The following is a 23,263-nucleotide window of genomic DNA, read 5'->3' as shown; positions in this document are numbered from 1 at the left end:
GCGCGATCGCAAGAACAGCACCCTTGCGAAATGACCTCACACTGAGTTCCGAGTTTGAGCCATTCGCAATCGCACCACTCATTTCAACCGGGCCAGAAAAGCCGCCTGAACAGCCAAATTAACCTGTTTGGTTATTGTTTCCCGTCTCCCTTCGTTTACCACCCAATTCACATGCTCCATGGGCGAGGATACAGTTCTTGATGTACAACCGCGCGAGGCCAGCCGCGCACCCACCACGGCCGGATAACGGAGTCAGCACCACTACACACAATCGAGACATTGCCGCTGACAAGCGCTCCTCCTCCGAGTCCCGCCCTTGGGCCCCCGCTGCAGTCACGGCCCCAGCCGCCCCGGCTCCTCGCAGATCCTCCGTGCCCGACTATGCTGCCCACCAATCTACGGCCCCCCATCCCCGCAGCGGGCGTGGAACAACAGTAGCAACGGCGCCGGATCATCACCATGTCGGCGCCGGGCCCGTCCGCTCAACTCTCCTCCAGCCCCGCGTTGCTGTTGCCTTGGGCGTTTCCAAGAAATGGTACCCCGTGCTCTTCCTCTGCCGCCTGGCCTCCATCGGCCCAGGCATGCTGTTCGGACTGCCGAATGCCCTACGGCTCCTGGCAACGCTGCACCTCATGTACCTCGACTGGGTCCTCGACGGCGACGCCTTGAGCAAGCTTGGTCGGGGAGCAGGGGGCGCCGATGGCCCACCCACCTCGGGCTACGACACCGCGTTTGAAGCCAGGCTGCGGCTCACTGAGGCGTTGCTCGCGACAATATGGGTGAGCATGCATGCCCTCCTTCCGTCCCTCACTTCCACAAGCCACCCACCGAGAACACCCAACTGACTCCTTCCGTAGTGCTGCGCATCAGGCTACCTCTCCTTTTTCTTCACCGACTGCCTCATGTCGCGCTGGCTGCTCAACTACACCCCACAAGCGACCATCGTGCGGCTGCTGACCGTCGACGCAATCAACGGCTACTTGACGTCCTGGGTTTTGCACCTGACAGGCGGGTTCGAAGACCCAAGGCTTATCCTGCCGGCCTGGATCGTAATCTCTACTGTGCGAGTTCATCCATCCATCTCTCTCTTCATTGTCGTGTAACAACAACACAATCAACCGCCCGCACCCCGCCCCCTTACACGCGCTCCCACTAGACTAACCGACATGCTGACGTGATTTTCGGCAAAACAGACACTAACAGTCCTCTACCACATCACCCAACGCAAGATCAACATCCGCAAGGAGACATCCATGTCCATCAGCGTCTTCTCCATCGCGAGCTTCGTCAGCATGGTGGCCCTCCTGGTGCAGCTGCACTCGAACCGCTTCGACTACCCCGACATCCCGCTGCTCAACTTTGCCCGGAGGGTGTTCCACGAGGTCGGGAAGCTGGCTATCCGTGTCATGGAATACTGTGATATTACCCGAGAGCTTTAAATACTTTTCATTCGATTACAGGCGAGGCGTTGTACTGGCGTTATTGTAATGTTTTGTTTCCCTTGGTTTGGAACCTTGCGGCTGGCCACGATTCGTCCAAGCTGGTCACGGTTTACCAAATTCGGACATCGTATATACGATCATAACAGGGCGGAGGCCAATGGAAATGGACACTGCGGGCATCACTGCGGTAGGCACGAGTTTTGCCAATCCATTCCATTGCCTAATGCTACGAAACCTTGCAAACTCTTAAGGAGGGACATGCAGGTTACGGCCGTCCTGTCAAGCAGAACTGAAGGAACGACGAGGAGCAAATGTCCGGCAAGACTAAAAATCATATCTCCCTCGACGTGCTTCTTGCATAGTAAAAAGGAAACCGGCCTCCGGCTTCCGGGTATCATGTTTGCGCGCCGCGCAGCCCTTCCGCGGGCCTTCTCATGGCTCAGATATTGATAAGTTCTGCCTCTGTGAGTGAACCCCGCCCCGGACGCTCCTTCTAGGAGGCCAGGCCGCTGAGCTGCGGCGCGACCGACATGTCCGGCTTAGAAGCCGTGGATCTGCCAGGCGGTTAGGGCCATGTTCGCAGTGTACAATGGAAGGGTCGGCGGGACAATGCGTACCTTGATGGTCTTCTCGTCGAGGCCGAGGCCAGACTCGTTGTCGACGAGGAAATCCCGGATCTTGATGCGGTGGTCGCCTTGGAGCTGGATCACCTCGCCCATACCCTTGGACTCGGTGTCACTGATGATGGTGCCATTGCAGGCTAATGAAGCGTAAGCGTCTGAACAGTGCGCGCCTTAGGAGAAGGGTGAAGGCTTACCGAACTCCTTCTTGATGACCTTGAGGATCTTCTTGTGATCGAACTTCGCCGGTATACCTTGCACCGTAGTCAAGGTCTTGCGTCCATTACGCTCTGTAGCAGTCTTGGTCAGTCTAGAGCCTTATGATACTGCACCAGGCTTGCGGTACGAGCCGACTGGTCACGCGACAGTGTGGAGTGACGGGCGCGACATACGCTGAATGCGAATATGGATATACTCCTGGGTTTGAGTAGTCTGTCCCGAGTCCTCGTCGGCTTCGGCGAAGGGGTCTACATGAAAATTCAAGTCAGCGACTACGCGTGGAAATCGGTGAGGTTTGTTGCCGTCGCGATACAGAGATGGTTTCGTCCCAATCCCACCAAGACAAACAAATTAATCTGCGTCACGCCCACACGCTTTTGCCATCGCAAAAAGCAGTGGACAGCGACTCGTTGGCGACAGCAGCGATGAAAATGACATACCGCGGCTTTTGAGATTCTGGATCTCGGTTGCGCCTGACATAAACTCGGAGTTTGCGGGGTGACTTGGGGAGAAAAGGTTTGTGTTGATGGGTTGAAGATGCAGCGACCGACGACTGTAATGTGTCTCGCTAATCGATTCTGAGCTGTTGTTGCGGCTGACGTGAGAAGATTTGGGAGACGAGTTTGTTGGTTAAGCTTTGGTTGTTGCTCAAAACGCGATGATGTTGTGGGATGGCAAGACGGTTGTGGAAGAAGGGAAGACAGTGGAAACCAGAGGAGGGGAAGAGCCAGGATATGTGGGGTCCGCGGGAGGCCAAGAGGATTGCGTAAGGCCGCAAGGCATCAAGTTACCGCGTGACCAGTCGACGCCTCGCTCATTCTCTGCAGTAACAATAATTAACGTAATCTCTTATCTGTATAGGATTGTACATCCGTACACGTACTGTACACCTTTGACACCTCAAGTCAACATGCGTGCTGCTGGCTGCAGGACCTGGCATTCTGCATTCGCCTCCGGCTGCACCTCTCCCGACCTGCGAGGTACCCTACAGATAACCAAAGTCGCACCTGGCCATTATTTTCTCATGGCTTTCCCCCGATGACCTCTTTTGGTTTTGCAAGGTTTCAGTCCCTTCACTTGTTCACTTGCTGCCGCAAGAAGTTGCCGGCATGCAAAGCGCTTGACTGCGAGACAGCAGCACCTCAACTTTCCTGCGAGGTTCGAGTCCGTCGAGTACAGAGCGAATTCGGCGTCTGCCGACAGCCTCAGACCGAAGAGGCCAACAGCTGGGAGCAGTCCAGACCAAGTAGGAGCCTTCAACAACATCCTACGAATGACAGCTGTACGGATATACAATGCTCAAGGTCAGAATATTTGAGTTGGAAGTTGTACTGTAGCCAAGGTAGTGGAGCCTGCCCCACTGCGTGAACGTTTGGTCTGGTTGTGGATTCAAAGCCGCCCAGCAATTCACCACGGCAAATAACCTACCTCTAGCCCTCGTGTGCCGATCGACTCCTTCGCCCCTTAAAGCCCATCGCCCAAACCATGGGCTTCGAGCCCGAGGAACTGACCGTCGACGCTAGCCCGTTTATTGTGGTCGAGACGGCAACGAGCCATGAAGAGACGGCAGCTAGATCTTGGCGGCCCCTTTTCCGCCACACATGCCCTTTCCACTCGGCTGTCTTTGGCGATGTCATGGTCAATTTGATCCGGCATCCGAATATCAACTCGTCGTGGCTGTTCCGCGCAGATATCCTGCATGACGCCGCGGAAGCCGGGAGCACATCTGAGGTTTCCATTCCTTCATTCGCCGGATTCCATCTCCGACGATGCATCGTCCGAAGACTCATCCCTCGGAACACGCTGAGGGACAAGCCACTGGACCAAACCTGCGTCATCTATGAGCGCTACTCCGGCCGTGGAGATGGAAGCGTTATCACCGAAAAGGCCCTGGTGGTTTATCTTCCCCATGTCTCGGCACCCTCCGAAATGCCCTTCTATCACCCCATAGTTCGAGGGATAGCCTTTCTGCACGAGTGGACGGCCGCAAAGTCATGCGGGTCCATATCCATCTCTTACCTCTTCTTCAGCGAGCAGGACCGCTCGTCCGTCCGGCTCATACGGACTGCTCTGCGTCTGCTCGAGGTCATTTACAAGCACGGCAAGGGCCGGCTGGAAGGCTACCAAAAGAAGGTGCACCACGACCAGCTGCTGCCGCAAGCCCGTGTGCAAAACACATACACCCGCCTCAAGCAACAGTACGCGCGTAGTCTGATTAAGGGCTGGGCTGAGACCACTGATCCTGAGAAGCATGTCTTTGAGGATTTGTGCATCGCCGCGTTCCTGATTGAGCTGTGGACTGACATGTACAACCAAGACTGCTTTCCCAGTTTCGTGGACATTGGATGCGGTAACGGCCTCTTGGTTTACATCCTCAACCAGGAAGGATTCGCGGGATGGGGTTTCGATGCGCGCTCGCGCAAGTCCTGGGCTGCATACAACACCAAGTTGGCGACACCCGAGGGAGAAGCGGACAGTCTGCGGGAGCTGGTGTTACTGCCGCCGCCAGTGAGCCGAGACGGGTTGGCTGGCTTGTCGAGTGACGGCTATAACGAGGAGCGCATCCATGATGGCCGCTTCCCCAAGGGCACGTTCATCATTTCGAATCACGCCGACGAACTTACGCCCTGGACTCCCATTATCGCGGCCATCTCAGAGTGTCCGTTCATTGCGATCCCCTGCTGCAGCCACAATCTCGCTGGGGAACGTTACCGGGCACCAGCACCCAAGGATAAAACCAAGGCGGACTCGGCATACTCGTCATTGGTAGTATGGGTGTCGGACATTGCGCGGGACTGTGGCTGGGAAGTTGAGCAGGAAATGCTGCGCATTCCGAGCACGCGCAACACGGCGCTGATAGGGCGCAAGCGCTTGAGCCATCAGGACCCATCCCTGGATATCCAAGCCGTCGTGGACCGGTACGGCGGCACTACTGGTTACTTGGAAAACGTCATCAAGTTGGTCGCCGGATCCACGACTCTGGGAAACGACCACTGAGAGAACCAACAAGGGGCTACATCAACGCTGGCATGTATTTGCGCTTACTTCAGTCTAAATCAGGCACAGGAAGATGGTCCACCAACTTCAGGCTTAGCCCCAACTTCTGCAGCGCCTCGGTGGCCAGCTGGTCCCGGAGCTTCTCCGTCTCCTCCTGCGTCGTCAGCACGAAGTCGTGCTTCAGCAGCCAAGTCCCCTCTTCCACCCCATACTTCTTGGCCATCTCCTTGTCGACGTTGCCGAGGTCAACCACCAAGCTCTTCTTGACGCCAAACACAGCGTCGGACGTCTCGTACGGGTCGCCCCGGATATACAGCGCGCTGGAGATTGAGTCAGTGGTCAACCCCCCAAAAAAAACCCGCAGCAATCAGAGGGATGGGAGACACGAACGTGATCAACCTATCCCATCCCTCCTTTCCAAACATGAAGTGCACGTGGGCCGGCCGCCAGCAATGCCGGTTCAGCATCTGCAGCAGTTTGCCGACGGGCCCGTCGTGCGGGATGGGATAGCTGACGGGTTTCAGGCCCCGAAACCAGAACTGGCCCTGGTCGTCGCTGACCATGACGCACCGCTCGCTGGGCGCGTCGCGGTCCGCGTGCTGCACGTCGTAATGGCCCGAGCTGTCCGTCTCCCAGATGTCGATGGTGACGCCCGGGATCGGGCGGCCCTGCGTGTCCTTGACGGTGCATACCGCCAGCATCGGCTCGCCTTCCGGATCGGACGTCATGCTCGCGCCGTTGGGGAGCGTCGGCGCGTCATGCGTGTGGAAAGGGCCCAGGACGGACCCTTCGGTGCTGCCGGGTGGTTTCGGGTGATTGATATTGTCGACTAGCAGGGAGAGGCCGAGCACATCGGAGAGGAGGATAAATTCCTGGTTCCCAAAGTCAGCAAAAGTATATGCAGACTTGAAGAGGAGCATATAGCCCCTTAAAGAAGCAAAATGTCCTGTCGCTTACATTCCGCACGTCGGTGCAGATTTTGCCGCACCCAATGAGAAACTCGATGGCCGCCATCCACTCGTCGGTGCTCAGCCGCGTCTCGCGGGCAAAGTCGTGCAGGTGCGTCACAAGCCGCGCCATCAGGTACGTCAAGCGAGCGTTGCTGCTCTGCGAGTTGATGCGGATCGTGTTGGGCGTGATGTTGTCGATGGTCAGGTCCAGCAGTGGCGGTGTGTTGGCGCCCCCCGCGGGAGCTGCCTCCGTGTGGTCGTTCGCCATGGTTGACTGTTGGCTGTGCTTTGGTGATGTTTCGTAGTGTCGATGTTTCGTGGATGAGGCGAGTGCGATGTTAGGGCGCGGCCAGTCCGGCTGGGCAACCTGAGTCGGGCTGGTATTTTGTAATGCTAGGAGCTATGGATACCTTTTAGTGATGTCGTGGGCCGTAGTGTGAGGCTGGTTTATTTGTAAGGCCTGATTAATCGCCGACCGTATGTACTTAGGTGTAAGCCGAACTTGGATTCCAAAACACGGTGATGGACGATTTGGGGGTTTGTCAAACGAGCGGACAGGAAAATAGCATCCGAAAAAGAGAGGCTCCAGCTCGCTCCGCCGCAACTCCTAACGTTACTCGATTGTATCACTACAAGGGCCAAGTCTTCTTAACTCATGACTTGCGATCAACGAATGACTGGAGAAGCAAGGGATGAGTGTGAGTCTAGATGCTCGCACAGAGGGTGGGGTTGCCGGGCATGGGGCGAAAATCGGGGAAGGAGGGGTTCGGGAGTTGAGACGGAGGTGCGGGTGGAACTGCAGGGACGAGTTGACGCTTGTCAACTCTATTGCCGACCCGGTAACAAGGGACCATATTGTTCCCCGCGAGTCTGGTCGAGATCCGATCGGTTCCCTCTCTCCGAATACCAAACCCGATCCCGGGACCGAAGGATTTCAGTGACTTTACAGCTGCAACTAGATGTTACAGCTGGAACACATAGCGCTACCATCAACAGCCATAATAGATATCCGAAGCCCAACAACATGATATTTGTGATTACACTATTTGTGCTAGAATATTGTGAGAACGGCTCACTATCCTTTACCTCTCGAATCGTCAATCTACTATTAGCAATTGTATTCGATAGAATGCTCTATTCTTAAATATGATGACTGCTGCCCTACTTGCCCTACTTGCCCTACCGTAGCTGCACTGCTCTACTCTTCTACGAGTACATAAGTACACTAGTAGCAAGAACCTTAAAACAAATCTGTAGTTTAGTTCAATGCTTAATTGAATTGCGTTGTCTTTAAGCTCTAATATTTGAACCCGAATTACATAACCATACTAGTTTTTTCCAAAGTATAACTTAAATATAAGTGTAAATATAAAAGAAACCAAGAAGAAGTAACGTTAACTACCGCTTTTAACAGAATGCTTAGCGAGGTACATCAGTTGGAACAGGGCCAAGCATGCCGTTGCCTGGTCAGTCTTCCCAGATACTCATAGGAGGCCGCTAACAGGGAATAACTTAGATGTCATTCCCCAACATACAGAACTGAAACCCCGCAACAATGTGACCAGAACCAGAATAGAGGCAACCTTAAGTTCAAGTTGGCCAATATTGTCAATTCATCACCACCTTTTTCTTATGCCTCGTAAAACATAAATACGCAGTGGACAATCCTCGCGGTTATTTGATTACGTTCAAGACTGAACGGCGTGTGAGCGATGAACTGCTTCCCTTACCTTAGCATTGACGTCATCAAATGTGGTCGCGCTCTGTCTTGACCTGAGGCTGTCAACTCAAATTGAGCTTCTCACAGTTTCACACCATCTCACCTGTGGAAGAATGCTTAGAGTGCTACTACACCGGACTGCCAAAATGACGACAGCCACGCTTGCCGCTTCACAAGGCCAAAGCCTCAGCGAATCCAGCAAAGTCCATTTCCCGACCGATCCCAAGCTCCCAGGCAAGTTCTTCGAACCGCGCCAGAACGACCCGACGGGCGACTACACGCCCAATCCGAGCAAGTCGTTCCCCTTATCACCAGCTCGGAAGGCCCTAGTCGACGACATCATCTCGCTCTACGAGATGGGCGCCACGGTGGAGCGCATGCAGAGATATACCCCTGACGCTGTGTACAACGACGAGGTCGGCTACGCCGACGACCGCTTCAAGATTGCCAGCCAGTGGTTCGGCCTGTCCTACGTATTCCGCGAGGCCAAGAGCCATGGCCACGAGATCATCACCAACGACAAAGATCTCATCCAGTTCCTACACGAGATAACCTGGCAACCCAAGCTCGTGCCCAAGACGCTGACCCTCAAATCGCTCGTCTCCCTCTCGCTCGACCCGGCCACCGTGGATGGCGAGTTTATCCGCGTCAAGTATCACAAAGACCAGGCCACCGCAAAGGACTACAGCAATGAGGGACTAGGTGCGATGCTGAAGAAGTGGCAAGTTGAGGCCACTACTGCGATACTCAGCGCCGTGGACTCGAATCTCCAGGCGTTCGTCCATGACAAAGGGGCTGGCAGCACAAAGCCGGATGCTTCATAAGAGACTCGGTGTGAAATTTCGTTCCTCACATAGGTACCATACCCATACATACCTTGATAGTAATGACTATATCTCTTGAACTATGCTTTAAACCACCTGAACTCGGTCGTAAAGATAATGGGAACCAGCCCTGCGAGTTCGAAGCCACGGTTCGCTACCCCCTTTTGCTATCCTCCTTACGTTGACTCGCGTCCAACACTTCCAAGTCTTTCTCAGCTTGGAGACTCCCAGGCCTCGCCAGATATGACGCTTCATCGCCTGCCACCCAGGAAAGCCGTCTCTTCAACTCTTCCATTCTCCCTCGACTCTTGCCTTCCCCGTGGCATGTTGCTGGTTCTTGCGGCTTCGTATCTCTCGGCTCAGGCTCCGAAACCGAGTTGTTCCCGTCCAACAGCATGCCGTCATCGTCATCGCTGCACTCATGACCCATCGACTCGTATCCAGAGTCATGTCCCTCGTTCAAGGGAGCAGGTCTACAGGGAAGAGACCGGATAACGGCTTGCAGGTCCCGAGAGAGCGTGGAATCAGCGCTCCATCTCTCTAGGCGCGCCGACAAGGCTGCGAGCTCGAGTCTTGTCGCAAAGAGCTTATTCGCATCCATACTCTTTGTGGCATCGGGCAAACTCGCGAGAATAGCTGCGACCCTTGAGAGGGTGGCGGCTCCTCCTTGTGAGAGAATTGCCGTGCCAGGCTCGTGCTGGTGTGCTACAGCCCGTCGCAGCACGTCACGGCCTCGACCGGCGAGAATGGTGCCGATTTCCTTCGTCTCTTGAGAGCCTGAACCAGTCATCAGACGCCCCGCTTCTGCGGGGACAGCCTGCCGACTGGACTCTTCAACAACGGCGCTGGTTTTGGGCATGTCCAAGGCACGGGCGTTCTTCAGCTGGCCCGCAGGAGCCTCCATGGCCGCTGAAGATTGGCCTGCTCCTAGAGGCGTCTGCCGATACACAGGCTGGCTTCCATCGCGACGGCGTTTGAAATAGTCGACATACATAGCACCATTACGGACGGTGAAATTATCGGTCTTTTGATCCGGGAGGATTGCGACACGGTGACTCACAGGCTGGGGTTCGAGACCGTGGTATGGGAAGCTGTCTACATACAGGACATCATCACCGTTGCGACTGGGAGCATTGCCTGTCTGCTTACCCGCGAGACTCTCCAGTGAGGGACAAGCTCTGCGGGTTTCGCCAGACAGCTCTGGAATGGAATGGCCGTTGAAGAATGTCCTCGAATTCGTCTCTGGTAAAACGTGACTTGGAGTAGACGGCTCAGACGAGTCAAGGTTGGGACCGGTGGTGTGCAGTACGCGGAGAACGCGAAATGTCTTTGGGCGGTCCGAGTCCAAGAGAAGAGGAGCGGTCCGATTGATGTTAGGTCGCTTCCGCAGCACAGTTCTGGACGGCTTGATGGCGAATATATTGCCTTTGGCGAACCACTGTCGGAGAGGAGATGCGGCCGGGAAAGCTCCCGAGTCGGCTTCCTCGCCCCCTATAACTGACTCTCGGTGTCGACCACGCCGCGTGTCAAAAATCCTTGTGGTTCTCCTTTTGATCCGACCAATGTCTGTCGTGCTGCACGGGCTGTTCGAAGCCGTTGACAAGCCTTCGTCATCACCTTCCTCTGTCTTGTCAGCGGAGTATTCAGGCGCGGAAACAACGACCTCTTTTCCCGTGTCCATCTCGAATTTCTCCCACTGATGGCGACTGGCCCTTAGCGGTGACATGTCCCCGCTGCCTGTGACCGTGCGGGATCTGCGGGAGATGGTAAGCCGCGGTACAGAGGCATCATGCTGTGAGCCTCCGGAGAGTTCGTAGAACCCGAGCAGGCCGCTCACGGGACGGTTGTCACAGAAATCCGGCAGGTCGTATCCGAGAATTCCCCGCAGAAGGTTGCGCTGGCCGGCGAGGAACTCCCGTGGGTTCGAGCAGTGGTGGTAGATAAAGTGCTCTGGTAGCTGGCGCCGGTAGATCTCGGCTGCGATGAAGTCGCCCTGCATCTCGAAGATGGTAGCGAGGAGGCCGGTCGTCTCTGCGCAGCCCTTGACATCCCGCCGATCTAGCTGCCTGCTCCTCGCCCACCTCCTCTGCGTCTGAATAGCATTCTTGCACATGTTCAAGGCGTTGTCAAACGCATACATCGACAGATAGGCGAGCGCCAAAGCATGGAGCATGGTCCAAACCATCGAGGCCAAGTACGAGGATGGCTCTGCGGAAGCTGCCAGGGCAGAGACGATGGGCTCGGCATGCTTCCAGTCATCCCTGAAGAAATGGCACAACGCTAGCTGGGTCTGTAGCCACCGGATATCTTTCTTGACGGAGCTGGCATTCTCCGTTCGCTGAATCGCCTGGGTGAGTAGCGATATGGCCTTCTCGAACTGTTTACGCCGAATGCTGTCCTTGGCAAGGTCCTCGAGCCCGTCAAGGAACAACTCTTCAAACTCTACCTCGTCATCCTCCTCGTCGTTCTTTTTGTCGTCCTCGGCAACAGACCCTTGAGAAATAGTCGACGGTGCTACCCGAAGAGGCCGAGAATTAGCGAGCGTGGGCGATGTCGGGCTGCGGACCGAGCCTGACGCAGGCGAGGCTGCTGTCGCAGGTGTCTCGCGACCTGCGTGAGAAATGTGGCTAGGCGCAGACCTGATAAACGTCTCCACGCGCTCCCGGCGGTAAGTGGGTAAATCGCCAAGCAGACTGCCGGCGCGGTCACGAACGGTGCTGGCGGTAGAGCTGGCGGCAGAGTGGAAGTGTCTGGCAGCCTGTGCGAGGTTGCGCAGGTTGCGTGCGACACGCGAATCGGAAGAGAGGCTTTGGCTGAAACCCTGAGGCGGCCGGAGGGACGCCAGCAGCGCCTCGTCGATGGACGACTTGAGCCGGTCGAGCTCAAAGAGTATCATGTCTTGGGAGGCATTGTTTCGGAGAGAGAGCGATCTAAGCCCTGAATTAGCTTGGCACACTCTCCTCCATGAACAGGGACAGGGCTTCGTAATATTACACGGTGACGGTGTGGAGGAGAGTCTGCAGAGCCCAATTGGACTTGTGAAGCTTGTCTCTGAACATGGCGATGTCCGGGCCGTAAACGCTCAGGTCTACAGCGGCGCGCACTTTCCATCCGAAGCCCCTGGTCCTGGCTTTACGCTTGACCTTGTCCACCAATACAGCCAACTCGTTGAGCGTTACCTGGCAATCCACGAGACACAGCTCGCTCTGGTGCCAGAGGTCCTCATCCACACAGGCTGAGTCGAGCGGACGACATCCATTCAGTGTGCGCTCTACGGCCTCCAGGAAAGCCGTAAGATTGACCAGCTCATTGCAGAGTTCAGTGATGCGTGAATCGGCAGTCTTGAGCGAGTGCGCGAGGCGCTGGAGCGACGTCTTGACCTGCAATTGGTGACGTTAGAGGTCGGGGAGATAGGCATTAGGAAGGTTGTGACGAGGAATTCTCATGACTTACAGCGCCAGCTGCCGTAATCAGTGTAATTGCTGATGCCGTGATCGAAACAGGGTCCATTGCACAAAGAAAGCCAGCCCTTCTAGGGCTACTACCTCAACAAGCCAAGGTCTTTCGGCAGGTTACCGCACAGAAGCTTGTCGTAGCTTGTAGGACTCGTCTGCGCCGGGAGTTGACTTTCCTGAGGCAGGAGATGGCTCTAGTATTGGAAGCATCATGATCCCAAGGACATTGTTGCGCCGTGCCCTGACCACTGCATATGCGCGTCTCTGCACAGCCTCGCGGGCTGCCTTGCGTCGGCTTCTCCAAACCACAGGCTGGTTGAGGGGGGTTATAGAGGATGCATGCACAGCCACACTGCAAGGTATTGTATCTACCTCTTCGGTATGCCAAAGCCAGGCACAGGGAGCGGCAGGGTTACACCACATATTGGCGTTCTAGCTTCTCCGTACCCAAAGCCATCGATGGTCGAGCTCGGTGAAGCAAGGAAGGTCGATGGGAAAGCCGAGGAACATATACTCTCGTTACGTGGTCTCGTCCCGCGCATTGAAGACCTTAAACACTGCCTGTACGATTTATCTACCTAATTCAAGTTTTCTGTCAGTATGTCTGGCAAAGTATCGTCGAGATCGTTGATTCACCAAGAGAGATGAGCGAAGGTTTAGACAGTTGACGGCGAGGAGGGGTTATACCTCGGAGAATTGGTTGATTGTTGATGCGGATTCTTACCGACCGAAAGAGATGTCAAGTTGCACTTTCCATTTCTGACTGGCATACCTGAGACGGTCACACGTACCTAGGACAGTCACATACCTGAGACAGTCACGTACCTGCCGACCTGGCACTCCGTATCTGATGCAGTTTCCTCATTGTTCACAAAGTCGTTTGCGAGTCCGAGGCGGCCTGGGTGGGACATGCCCACATCAAGTGATCATGTTGCCATTGTCCATATGAGCCAGGTATCCCCAAAACTAGAATAAACACGCCAAGCAGACGCCTCGCCATCGCCATAAGGATGCACCAATCATCCAAAGCCGATTGAAGCAACCAAATGTTGAAGGAAACGCAGTCCGCTGAACAAACAGCCCATGCCTGCTGCCTCGTCGTAACACGGCCATGATGATATCTTACCCCATCCCTCCCCATCACCGATCACTCTCTCCCTTGCTCCCTTCTCACTGCTCATCCTCCTCCTCAATCGGCGCCGGCGTCGCCCGTTCCTTCCTCCTCTTCGGCCTCCTTAGCCGGTTACTACTAACCTGACTAGCCGAGTCATCAGGGGCGAGCTCGCTGATATCATCCCCGCCCCACTCACTATCCGCACCATCAACACTCTCCTCATCCGCCCAAGCCGGCCGATCATACACCCCACTCGACCCCGACAGCGGCAGCACATCGATGCCCCTCCCGGAGCCGAACCCGCCCCTCCGCTGCTGCAGACTCATTTGCAGGGCGGCACCGCGGCGCCTCAACCCGTCCCGCACGGTCATGGCCTGCTCGTGCAGCTTCTCAAACGCGTCCTCGAGCGCCTCCATGCCATTGAAAATCTCCCTCTCCAGCTCCGCCAGAGCAGCCACCTCGGCCTCCTCGTCGTGCGTGACGGCCGCGCGGTTGGAAGGGTACGACGATGAGGCAGCCGAGACGCCGCTGAGAAACGACGCCGGGGTTGGGCCGCGCGAGAAGGGGCCGAACGGGGTCGTTGTGCGGGACATGGGCCGGCCGGTGGGGCTCATGATGCGCGACGCAGGACCTTGGGGGAACATGCCGCTGGCGGGGGTGGCGAGGCGGGAGGGCCCCTCGCCGAAGGGGATGCCGTCGTCTTCGGCGCCGGACCAGAGGAAGCCGTCGAAGCGGCCTGACGTTAAAATCTCCCATTCCGAGGTGCTGATGTCGGAGATGGTGTAGAGTAGGTCGTGCACGGCTGGGTTCTTGACGAGGTAGACGGCCGTTTCGGCGTCGCGAGGAGCCTGGTGAAGGCGGTATAACCTTTGCAGTGACAGACCCGACTTGACGATATAGTCATTGCGGGGTCGGCGGACGGGCGTTGGGGCGCGCATCGCGGAGGGCAGCTCCTTGGACCCCGCGAGGAGGGCGTTGAAGTAGGGCCGATCTTCTTGCTCAAGGTTGGTGAGGATGGCGAAGGCGAGGGTCTCGTCGTCGACATCCTGCGGCGGCGGAGCGGCAGTCTTTTCGCAATTGGACATCCACTTGTCGACTGCGGCTCGGACCCGTTTCGTCTGACGGAGATAGTGTTCCCTAAATTCCTCTGCAATGTCCGGATCCATCTTCACCGGTGACGATGGCCGCGGCGGGATGTCGGCGAGGTCTTCTACCGCTTTGCTGCTTAACAGAGAAAAGTCGAATGGCGGCCATGGAGGGAGATCTACCCTCCCGCTGACCCGCTCAAGCACCTCGCCCCATCCCAGTCCTCGATGAGGCTGACCTGATCGCTCGCACATAATGCAGGGACAGCCATCAGGTGAGAGATCACGAGAAAAAACATTTTCTAGCCGGTCCAGCAGACGACGAGCGACGGTCCGATGACCGGTAGCGACGGCGATGGAACCGTGGCCGGAGAGGACCGTCTGGTACTGGTTGAGGAGGTTGAAGAACGGCGCAAAGAGCGTTTCGGCGCCTTGGAGTGGTGGGTTTGATGGTCGCGTGCCGTTCTGTCGTGGCAAAACCGAGAGAAATTGCCTAGGAACAGGCTGTGGCAAGCCACCGTTTTGCATGAGATAATCCACTCGAGGAACCTCTTGGAGGTTAAGCGCCGGTGGAGGAGGCGGAGGCGGAGGCGGCGGTGGGGGTCCTGGGGCGAACGCTGGGGTTGCGGAAGGGGTCGGTACATCAGATGTCGAGTAGTGGTGTACATCGGATGTTGAGTAGTGGTTCTTCTCTTCGGGCATTATCGGCGGCGGCGGCGGAAACTCATGTGCGTGCGTTGGGGTCATGGGCGACACATCTACCGCTGACTCGGGCGATGAATCCGCTCCCTCTGTGTGAAAGGTTCTGGCTATCGACGCGCTCCGCCTTGGAAGAGCAGTTGCGGTAGAGCCCGGCTCGACGGTAGACGCGTCAGTGATCTCTGACTTTGCTGCTCGGGAGTCTGCACCACGAGGAGCCCTCACCGAGGGAGCTGGCCGCATGACAAAGGTTGCCTGACTTGATGCTTTTGATATCTTGGACTTGGATTCGTGCTTCGACGTGGACCCCGAGACCCATGAGCCTCTCGATGAGGGCCTGGTGTCCATATGGTCTGCATCCTTCACCGATCTTGGACTTTCGGGTCTCCTCTTTTGAGCCGACAGATCAGTTTCCGGCGGTGACGGTGGCCTGTCGTCCTGACGGGCGTCTGGCCGTGCCGTCGACGTCTTCCGCGCCGCAGGTGGTGAGTCGGCCGACTTGGACCGCCTCATCTCGCTGCCGCCAAGGTCGGTCGTATCTGGTGTGAGCGGGTCTGTCCGCCGGGCGGCAGGCGACGAGACGTCCTCCTTGCTATGGAGGGCCTCCTTGCTGTGTGCCTTGCTGAATGACGGATACGGCACGCTCACCCGTTCGCTGTCCAGGCCCCTAAATAGCTCCGGCACCAGGTCCGTCATAGACCTGGTGGCCGCCGACTTGTCGTCGAAACCATCCTTGTCCATGTCCCTCAGTTTGTGGCGTCGGTGTGATCGAGAGGTAGTCTCGCTGTCGGTTGGCCTCAACTTGGAAGACCTCGGCGACCGGTAGGAGGTGTAGTGATGGCGGAGGGAGGAGGACAGAAGCGAGTCCTTGTCCCGGTCGGCGTCGCGGGCTCTGTCTCTGTCTCTTTCCCTGTCCCTATCCCTATCTCTTTTCCGGTCCTTGTCCTTTTCCTTCTCTCGTTCTCGCTCTTTCCGCTCGGATTTGGATCGGTGTGGCTTATCGCGCGGGCGGTCGTCGACGGCATCGACATCGCGATCTTTAGAAGACGGCATAATGGACCATGCCAGGGTATATTGCCCGCCCTAGGGACGGTAAAGCACGGCTGCGGTAAATGGGAGCCAGTGAAGCCGCACAGTACAGTAGCTAACTGCGGCGCAGACGAAGGATGTTGGTCGGCTTCGTTATTGCTGGGACCAACCAGAGCGTAGGAATCCTGTTATCAGCTCGCAACACCTCGAATACGGCGCGATGGTATGTCCAGGTGCGGAAGGGCTGACTCGATTATTGTAACTGTCGAAGTGGTTGACTGATGCAGAGCTTGTTGCTGGGTCATGCCTAAAACCGGCCGAGTCTGCCAGTGTCATTGCTTCGGGTGGTATTGGGCGGTGGTGATGATCATTGGGCAGTGCAGTGTGATTCGGTCGGCGTCTAAAACAGTATGCGTACTGTGATACCAGCTTGGCAGAGAGTTTCCGCAGGCAGATGTGAGCGCGAGTCTGCGGAGATGCTTTGCATGACAGTGTTAGTTTCGGGCCGATGTTTAACGGCCCACTGTCTGATGTGTTTACCATACCGCTCCGAATCTTGTCGAACCACTCCACAGCACTGAACTACCACGTCTCAACACTCAGCGGAAGCACGTTCAAATTTACGCGGTATCACTGTGTACGTCAGATTAACCGATATTAACTGTCTCCCCTTCCACGGAGCATGCCTGCCTTTACTTTCGTACGACATTTGAGAGGGGCAAGGAGTTGTTGGACCTTCATTGGGCGCTGACCTGACTCCCCACCCTTCAACAATGCGACATGGCTCTACGCGCTGGCTGCCCGCAGGAGGATGCGGGAGATGCGCCCAATCGTTTTGCGACTTGCAACCGCCATCCGGGAATAGAAACCAAACCCTGAAGGCATACGAATTCCTTCACGCATTGCTGATCGAGGCTCATGTCTGAGACCCTTCCAGTTCTATATGCCTGCCGACGGTTTTAGCTTGCGGTATGCCACCTAGCTCGCTAGCTATATCAGCCCGAAAACAATCCAGACTCCGCATCCTCAGCTCCAGATACCCTACGCTTGCCGGCCCCTCAGAACCTATCCAGGAGACCTTGGCTCTCGAGCAGCAGGATAATCTGGTGCACGATGGACCGCACTGACTGCTTCTCGCAGTCAACCACGAGATCGGGCTTGGCGGGAGGCTCATACGGGTCGTCAACCCCAGTGAAGCCCTTGATCTCTCCCGCCCGGGCCTTCTTGTAGATGCCCCTCTTGTCTGTCTTCTCGCAGTACTCGAGCGGCGTCGCCACGTGGACGAGGTAAAAGTCGCCATATTTCTCGACGAGCTCGCGAGCGTGCTTTCTCGCCTGCTCGAAGGGAGCGATCGGCGCGGCGATGACGGCAGCACCGGACCTCGTCAGCTCCGAGGCGACAAAGGCAATGCGAGCAATGTTCTTGTCACGATCCTCGCGGCTGAAGCCGAGCTCGGACGACAGCTCATGCCTGACCGTCTCACCCAGCAGCATGGACACGGAGCGGCCGCCCTGCTGATTCAGCGTGACCTGAAGCGCCCGAGCAATTTGGTCCTTGCCGCTGTTCTGGTAGCCCGTCAGGAAAACCGTGAAGCCTTGCTGTGACCTGGGCGGGTGCGATTCTCTCAGGACCTTGACGACCTCAGGATACGAAAACCACTCGGGGATCTCACGCCCACTCCGCAACCGCGCGCGCAGTTCCGTGCCGGAGATGTTGAGCGTCCGGACGCCCTTGGGGATCTGGTCGACAGGAGCGTACTCGTCGCTGTCGGGCAGGTACGTCATCATCTGGAAAGGAACCACCTCGATGCCGAGTTCGTCACGGTACTTCTCAACGGCGTACTGGGCGTCGTAGGGGCCGTAGAAGTCGACGCCCTTGCTGTTCTTTCCGGGACCGGCGTGATCACGGCCGACGATGAAGTGTGTCGCGCCGTGATTTTTGCGAATGATGGCGTGCCAGATGGCTTCCCGCGGACCACCCATGCGCATTGCTAGGGGCAGCAGGCCGAGGACGGCCATGCCGTTGGGGTACCTGGGCAGGAGAGCCTTGTACACGCGGACGCGGGTAAAGTGATCGATGTCACCGGGCTTGGTGAGACCGACGACCGGGTGGATGAGGACGTTGGCATGGTGGGAGCGAGCAGCACGGACCGTCAGCTCTCGGTGGGCGCGGTGCATCGGGTTCCGGGTCTGGAAGGCAACCACCCGGGACCAGCCGAGCTTGTCGAAGTGAGCACGGAGTTCAGAGGGGGTGTCTGTGTTTACAGGTCAGTACCCCTCGGCCCTCCTTCGCTCTCAGGCTAACTTACAGCGCAACTCGACAAAGTCATAGTGCTGCAGCCTGCTAACCGCCTCAAGCTTGCCGCCCACATAGAACTCCTTGGCAGTGTTAAAGAGGTACCGGATGGCAGGGTGCTCCTCGTCGCCTCCAAAGACCTCCTTGGCCTCCAGCGTCCTGATGTGTGTCCGGGTCAGCAAACCCTCCCAATCTTTGTCATTGTGCCACACAATGACGCGACCCTTGGCACTGTGCCGAGACGGAAACGGCTTACTTGTCCGGCTTGTAAACGTCGTCGACGGTGAGGATGGCCAAGTTCCGGTCGTCGCGGAAGTCGCGCAGCGTTATCCTGGCGCCGGCCTTCAGGGCCAGCTCGTCAATGGTCGCCTGATCGACGTCGAGGGTGATGGGCATGCTGAAGAGCGCCCCGTTGGCGAGGCGGTTCTCCTTGAGGACGCTGCAGGCACATGTGTCAGCACCCGGTCCAATTGCTCCTCTTCCTAAAACAACAGACCCATTGTAGTCCTGCTCGTTCATGAAACCTGCATTTTAGCCAATTGGTCAGCTCTTGTTGCCGTTCGGGCATGTGGACGAAGGGAGTGAGGCAAGTGATGGTGGGGTTATGCGAGCCCCACCATCCAGCGAAATTGTCCCGAGGTGGGGGTTCTTCAACCAACCTTCAAGCGGCGAGAAGCCTCCATTGAGCAGCAGTTCAAGATCGCAGAGCTGGCGCTCGGTGAGAAGGAGTGCCGGCAGTGTCTCTGCTTCGGCCGCGAGCTCGGCCTGGCGAGGGAGGTCTCTCGCGTGCAGGTCCTTGAGGACGCCGCCATGGGGAGTGTTCGCCATGTCTGATTTCTAGTACCGTGCCGAGTCGAGCAAAGGCTGTGGAATCCGCGAGTTCAAGCAAAGGGGTTATTGAGAAGCGAAGGGAAGATAGGGTGCAGGAAAACGAGACAGATCAAGGTTCAGGCTGTGGACACTTCTGCGATGGAGAGGCACCTTATAAGATATGTTCCAGATTTGCCGCACTGCCGTCTCCTCGGGAACCGAGAATTTGTATCAAGCACGGATAGTCATGGCCAAGGAAAGTGAATTGACCGGCCCTCCCCGGTAACGGCGTTCATCCGTTCAAAGAGCCGGCGGTGCCTGGAGGCTACATAAAACACGCATCCCATATCCGGAGTCGATGTTATGCCCCTTAAAATGGGCGTCATCCCCAACATGCCGTCTCACTCAGATCACCCGCTCAGACACGACCGCAATACAAGTGCTCTCACCTTAGGTACATGACTTCTTCTTCCCAGCGACAGGCACCGCGCCATCGCATACCGACGGTGTACCGGCGAACAATCGGAGAAGATCCATTTACAGCATTACTCGGGCAAGACCCTGGCTATGGCGTGATCATCCTGGCTTTTGCCCAGAGCCCCAGATCATCCAGCGAATTACGCGCACGAATTTCACTCGCTTTGTGAAGGTGGCTCCGCCTGTTCGGCTCTTTACTCGACAGCGGTCCTCAAAGGGGACCACTCACACACTTATCTGCAAGTGAGGTCGATTTTCGACGGTTACCGCAGCCTTTTGCATCATCATCGTTTTCATGAACCCTTTCTGCATTCTGCATCGTGAATAAAGGAGCCGCGTGCATCCGACAGGAGGGTAGGCCGAGCCGTCTTTGGCAGTCGACATGTCGAGACCCGTGAGGACTGCATTCAAGATCAGAAATTTCAGCTGCAGCAGAAAACCAGCCCGTTGGACAGACAGGGCCAAGATCGTTACCAGTTTCAATTCACCATTGACCCTAACTCTTTGAACCACGTGAAGATTTCAGCATTACTTGTACTGTGGTTTTCACTTCTCAAAACTGAATCTTTCATAACAATCACCAACAAGCTTCAATTACGCTTCATAGACCTCAACTTCAACCAACAGAAATAACACTCTTATCGAATACTAAGATGAGAGAGACAGAATACAAGCCCGATGTTTCGAAAAAACCCGGCCTTGTCTGTGGATGTTTGCAGATTCCCTTCGCAAAGCAAGAACAAGAGAATAATAAAACGAGTGAATCTTAGAGCGAATGAGACCACACCGTCACACCACCACCATCTTGTGCCCCTCAACGAAAATGCCATCTCCATGCCAAATAACCGTCAAGCCCTACGTCAATTACATTATTCGAACAGCATTGGGAGCAACAAAGCCCGACCAACACCCAGCTGTTGCAACCCGATCACTACCCCTATCCTCGCGGATTATGACTGCAACTCGCCAGACGGATCTCGCTGGCCGGTCTTGCCGTGATGATGGTCATTGTGGTGATGATCAATGGCTCCCGCGCCGGAGTTGATGGGGTCGACGGTTGCAACCGGCGAGTTGGCGGGCGGGATCTCGACTGGAGCACTCGGCTCCTCTAATAAGCTCGAGGTTGACGCCGGCAGGGCTGTTTCTACATTGCATCATAGTCAGCATCCACCGATCCATTTCAACTGAGTCATAAAAACCGAACAAAAGCGGCTGGAGAGGGAGTTTGTCATACCGCTGCTGCTGATACCACCCAGACTGTCACTTAACGTGCTGCTGCTGCTGCTAACCACTGACGACGACGAGGACGACGAGAAGGCACTGACATCCCCCACACTAACAGCAGAGGAAGAAGGGAAGGAAGAAAAGAAAGAAGACACCTGCGACGCGGCGCTGGTAACCACCGTCCGCAGCGTCGTCTGGTTGCAAGTGGACGTCGGGAAGAACCAGGTCGTCGACGGGGACGTGACGCTGGTTTTCTCCTCGCTGCAGGATGTCGAGCTCGCTTCTGTTGCCGTTGCTGATGCTGGTGCTATTGCGGAAAGGGACTCGCTTGATGGCGGTGCTGTCTCTTTCGGGAGCGGGGACGATGATGTCTGCGGTGCCCCGTCTGTGCAGGTTGTATCCGCGGGCACACCAGCGGTGGAGGTGCTGGTGCTGGGTTGGTCTGAGACTGCGGGGGAAGAGACGGACACCCCTGAGGTGATGCAAGTGTCGGTGGAGGAGACCGATCCGGTGATGGCGTCCTCCGAGCTGGTCGAGGAGATTGCGGTACCTGACGGATGGCTGGGCGCCCCCGGACTCCAACCGCCGGATGGCCCGGTTGCTTGCCAAGGTACCGTCGAATTTGACAGAGGGAACGGAGGCGAGCTCGGCGTGATCGATGCTACGATCGTCCCCGACGTGATGACAGTTCCCAGGGCGGGACTGGTGCCGGTTGGGCCTGCGGTGCCCGCAGTGGAGTTGGGGAGCGGGAAAGGCGCCGAGCCCGGCAGGATGGATGAAGAGCCAGGGGCTCCAGTACCCAAGCTACCAGTTGGCGCAATGATGCTGGAATTGGAAAGCGGATACGGCGCGCTGCTGGTAGGGATAGCAGGAGCAGTGCCGGTCCCGGGCCCTGAAGATGGGCCTGTCGGTCCGCCGGTAACAGTCTGGTTCGTGAGGGGATACGGAGCAGTGCTCTTGGCTGGCGCGGTTGAGACTCCGGTCCCGATGCTTGGAGGCCACAGTTCTGTGGACGACGGCACGCCAGTTCCGGATCCAAGGGCAAGAGTCGACGCACTCGTTGCGTTGGGGCATGGGAAGGGCGGCAAGGCGGAACCAGTTCCGAAACTAGTTAGAGCTGTACCGGTGCCGCTTGTTGCGAAGCCCCAAGTGCTCGAGTTTGACAGCGGGAAAGGAGGCAGAGGTGACGAGACTCCGGGGGCTCCTGTTTGGATTCCCGTGCCAGAGATGGCCGTGCCGCCGGTTGGCCACCCTGCAGAACTCGAGTTGCTGATCGGGAATGGCGGTGACTGGGTGGACGTCGGAGGGCTTTCAGGAACACCGGTCCCAACCACGCCTGTCCCCGTGGGGCCAAGCCAAGGCCCCGACGAGTTGCTCAGCGGGAATGGCACGCTTGCGGTGCTAATGGTCGATCCGCCCGTCCCCGTGGGCCCTGTCCCCCAGCTGGAATTGGAGGCGGGAAAGGGGACGGTGAAGGGTGTGAGAGAAGGCGACGGAGCGCCCGTGAGGGATGTGATTCCGGTACCCGATGGACCGGGCCATACTCCAGTCGAGTTGGCGGCCGAGAAGGGAGGCCCACTGGATGCGATAGTGCCGGGGAGAGAACCACCTGTCCCTTGAGCCGTGGCTGACACTGTCCCATTGGTCAATGGGAAGGGGGTTGAGCCCAGCGTTGTCAAACTCTGCCCAGGGGCAGACTGGGTCAAAGGAGGCCCGGTCGCGGACACGGATGTCCCCCTTGCAGAAGTATGTGTGGTGGGTCGTACCGAAATCATGGTCTTGGTGACGGTGAAAATGACTGTGCTAATAGTCCCGCTCCCGCTGACCACGAAGCTGGTGCTTGTGCTTGTGGTCGACCCAGTAATGGCGTCGACACTCGACGTTGCCCAGATGGGGATGGTGGTCTCCCGGGACTGACGGACTGAGCTGGACTCCGAGTTGGTGACCTGTGTAGCAGATGTGCCTTCAGTAGCTGAGGAGGATGATCCCGGCGTTGCGGCCGAGGACGTTCCAACTCCTGTTGATGTTTGATTAGAGGACTGGAACACAGACGAGTCTGGCCCGGCCCCTGTCGTACTGGTGGACACCCCTGACGTTGTGGACGGACGTGTAACCTCGGCGGTTGTGCTTGCGGAGCCCGAGGCCGTGCTTCCGGAAGCAGATGATGCAGCTGCCGTCGGTACGCTACTACCAGTGGCTGTGTTCTGGTATCCTCCGCTGGCAGGGCTGGAAACAGTCGACCTGCCAGCGCCAGTTGACCTCCAGGACGTTTGGTAACCAGCTGTGGTACTGCTTCCAGAGGC

General features: G+C 56.9%; 9 protein-coding genes across 9 annotated transcripts; 4 read left to right on the top strand and 5 right to left on the bottom strand.

Annotated features, from left to right (window-relative positions):
- Positions 1 to 27: 27 nt before the first annotated feature.
- N657DRAFT_616278 (uncharacterized protein) lies at positions 28 to 1,439 on the top strand (the record flags this gene model as incomplete). The annotated part of the gene is made up of 3 exons (XM_062790491.1): positions 28 to 779; positions 858 to 1,061; positions 1,194 to 1,439. Exons 1-3 carry the CDS (start codon positions 201 to 203, stop codon positions 1,437 to 1,439), a joined length of 1,029 nt encoding a protein of 342 aa, XP_062648841.1. The 5' UTR covers positions 28 to 200.
- A 521-nt stretch (positions 1,440 to 1,960) lies between these two features.
- On the bottom strand, positions 1,961 to 2,850 carry N657DRAFT_351722 (eukaryotic translation initiation factor SUI1). Its single transcript, XM_062786929.1, has 5 exons — positions 2,722 to 2,850; positions 2,455 to 2,529; positions 2,260 to 2,352; positions 2,060 to 2,202; positions 1,961 to 1,996 (listed from the first exon to the last, which is right to left on the bottom strand). Exons 1-5 carry the CDS (start codon positions 2,759 to 2,761, stop codon positions 1,982 to 1,984), a joined length of 366 nt encoding a protein of 121 aa, XP_062648840.1. The 5' UTR covers positions 2,762 to 2,850; the 3' UTR covers positions 1,961 to 1,981.
- A 916-nt stretch (positions 2,851 to 3,766) lies between these two features.
- On the top strand, positions 3,767 to 5,278 carry N657DRAFT_570215 (DUF1613-domain-containing protein; the record flags this gene model as incomplete). The annotated part of the gene is made up of 1 exon (XM_062788712.1): positions 3,767 to 5,278. One exon carries the CDS (start codon positions 3,767 to 3,769, stop codon positions 5,276 to 5,278), a length of 1,512 nt encoding a protein of 503 aa, XP_062648839.1.
- A 49-nt stretch (positions 5,279 to 5,327) lies between these two features.
- N657DRAFT_655190 (dioxygenase-like protein) lies at positions 5,328 to 6,496 on the bottom strand (the record flags this gene model as incomplete). Its single annotated transcript, XM_062794577.1, has 3 exons — positions 5,328 to 5,598; positions 5,669 to 6,150; positions 6,236 to 6,496. The coding sequence occupies 3 exons, from the start codon at positions 6,494 to 6,496 to the stop codon at positions 5,328 to 5,330; spliced, it is 1,014 nt and encodes a 337-aa protein (XP_062648838.1).
- Positions 6,497 to 7,795: 1,299 nt separating this feature from the next.
- N657DRAFT_643869 (uncharacterized protein) lies at positions 7,796 to 8,836 on the top strand. The gene has a single exon (XM_062792637.1). The coding sequence runs from the start codon at positions 8,095 to 8,097 to the stop codon at positions 8,770 to 8,772; it is 678 nt and encodes a 225-aa protein (XP_062648837.1). The 5' UTR covers positions 7,796 to 8,094; the 3' UTR covers positions 8,773 to 8,836.
- Positions 8,837 to 8,926: 90 nt separating this feature from the next.
- On the bottom strand, positions 8,927 to 12,282 carry N657DRAFT_679852 (uncharacterized protein; the record flags this gene model as incomplete). Its single annotated transcript, XM_062796222.1, has 3 exons — positions 8,927 to 11,702; positions 11,767 to 12,152; positions 12,226 to 12,282. 3 exons carry the CDS (start codon positions 12,280 to 12,282, stop codon positions 8,927 to 8,929), a joined length of 3,219 nt encoding a protein of 1,072 aa, XP_062648836.1.
- A 1,115-nt stretch (positions 12,283 to 13,397) lies between these two features.
- N657DRAFT_570658 (uncharacterized protein) lies at positions 13,398 to 16,178 on the bottom strand (the record flags this gene model as incomplete). Its single annotated transcript, XM_062788753.1, has 1 exon — positions 13,398 to 16,178. One exon carries the CDS (start codon positions 16,176 to 16,178, stop codon positions 13,398 to 13,400), a length of 2,781 nt encoding a protein of 926 aa, XP_062648835.1.
- Positions 16,179 to 17,212: 1,034 nt separating this feature from the next.
- N657DRAFT_655187 (ATP-sulfurylase) lies at positions 17,213 to 19,277 on the bottom strand (the record flags this gene model as incomplete). The annotated part of the gene is made up of 5 exons (XM_062794576.1): positions 17,213 to 18,408; positions 18,463 to 18,608; positions 18,706 to 18,888; positions 18,946 to 18,973; positions 19,109 to 19,277. 5 exons carry the CDS (start codon positions 19,275 to 19,277, stop codon positions 17,213 to 17,215), a joined length of 1,722 nt encoding a protein of 573 aa, XP_062648834.1.
- Positions 19,278 to 20,332: 1,055 nt separating this feature from the next.
- Positions 20,333 to 22,721, top strand: N657DRAFT_689429 (uncharacterized protein). The gene is made up of 2 exons (XM_062796994.1): positions 20,333 to 20,876; positions 20,946 to 22,721. Exons 1-2 carry the CDS (start codon positions 20,760 to 20,762, stop codon positions 22,578 to 22,580), a joined length of 1,752 nt encoding a protein of 583 aa, XP_062648833.1. The 5' UTR covers positions 20,333 to 20,759; the 3' UTR covers positions 22,581 to 22,721.
- Positions 22,722 to 23,263: the final 542 nt, after the last annotated feature.

Source organism: Parathielavia appendiculata (assembly GCF_033297405.1).
Source record: "Parathielavia appendiculata strain CBS 731.68 unplaced genomic scaffold N657scaffold_4, whole genome shotgun sequence".
NCBI lineage: Eukaryota > Fungi > Ascomycota > Sordariomycetes > Sordariales > Chaetomiaceae > Parathielavia > Parathielavia appendiculata.
Note: the sequence above shows the minus strand (reverse complement) of the source record. Positions and strands in the feature narration are given on the sequence as shown.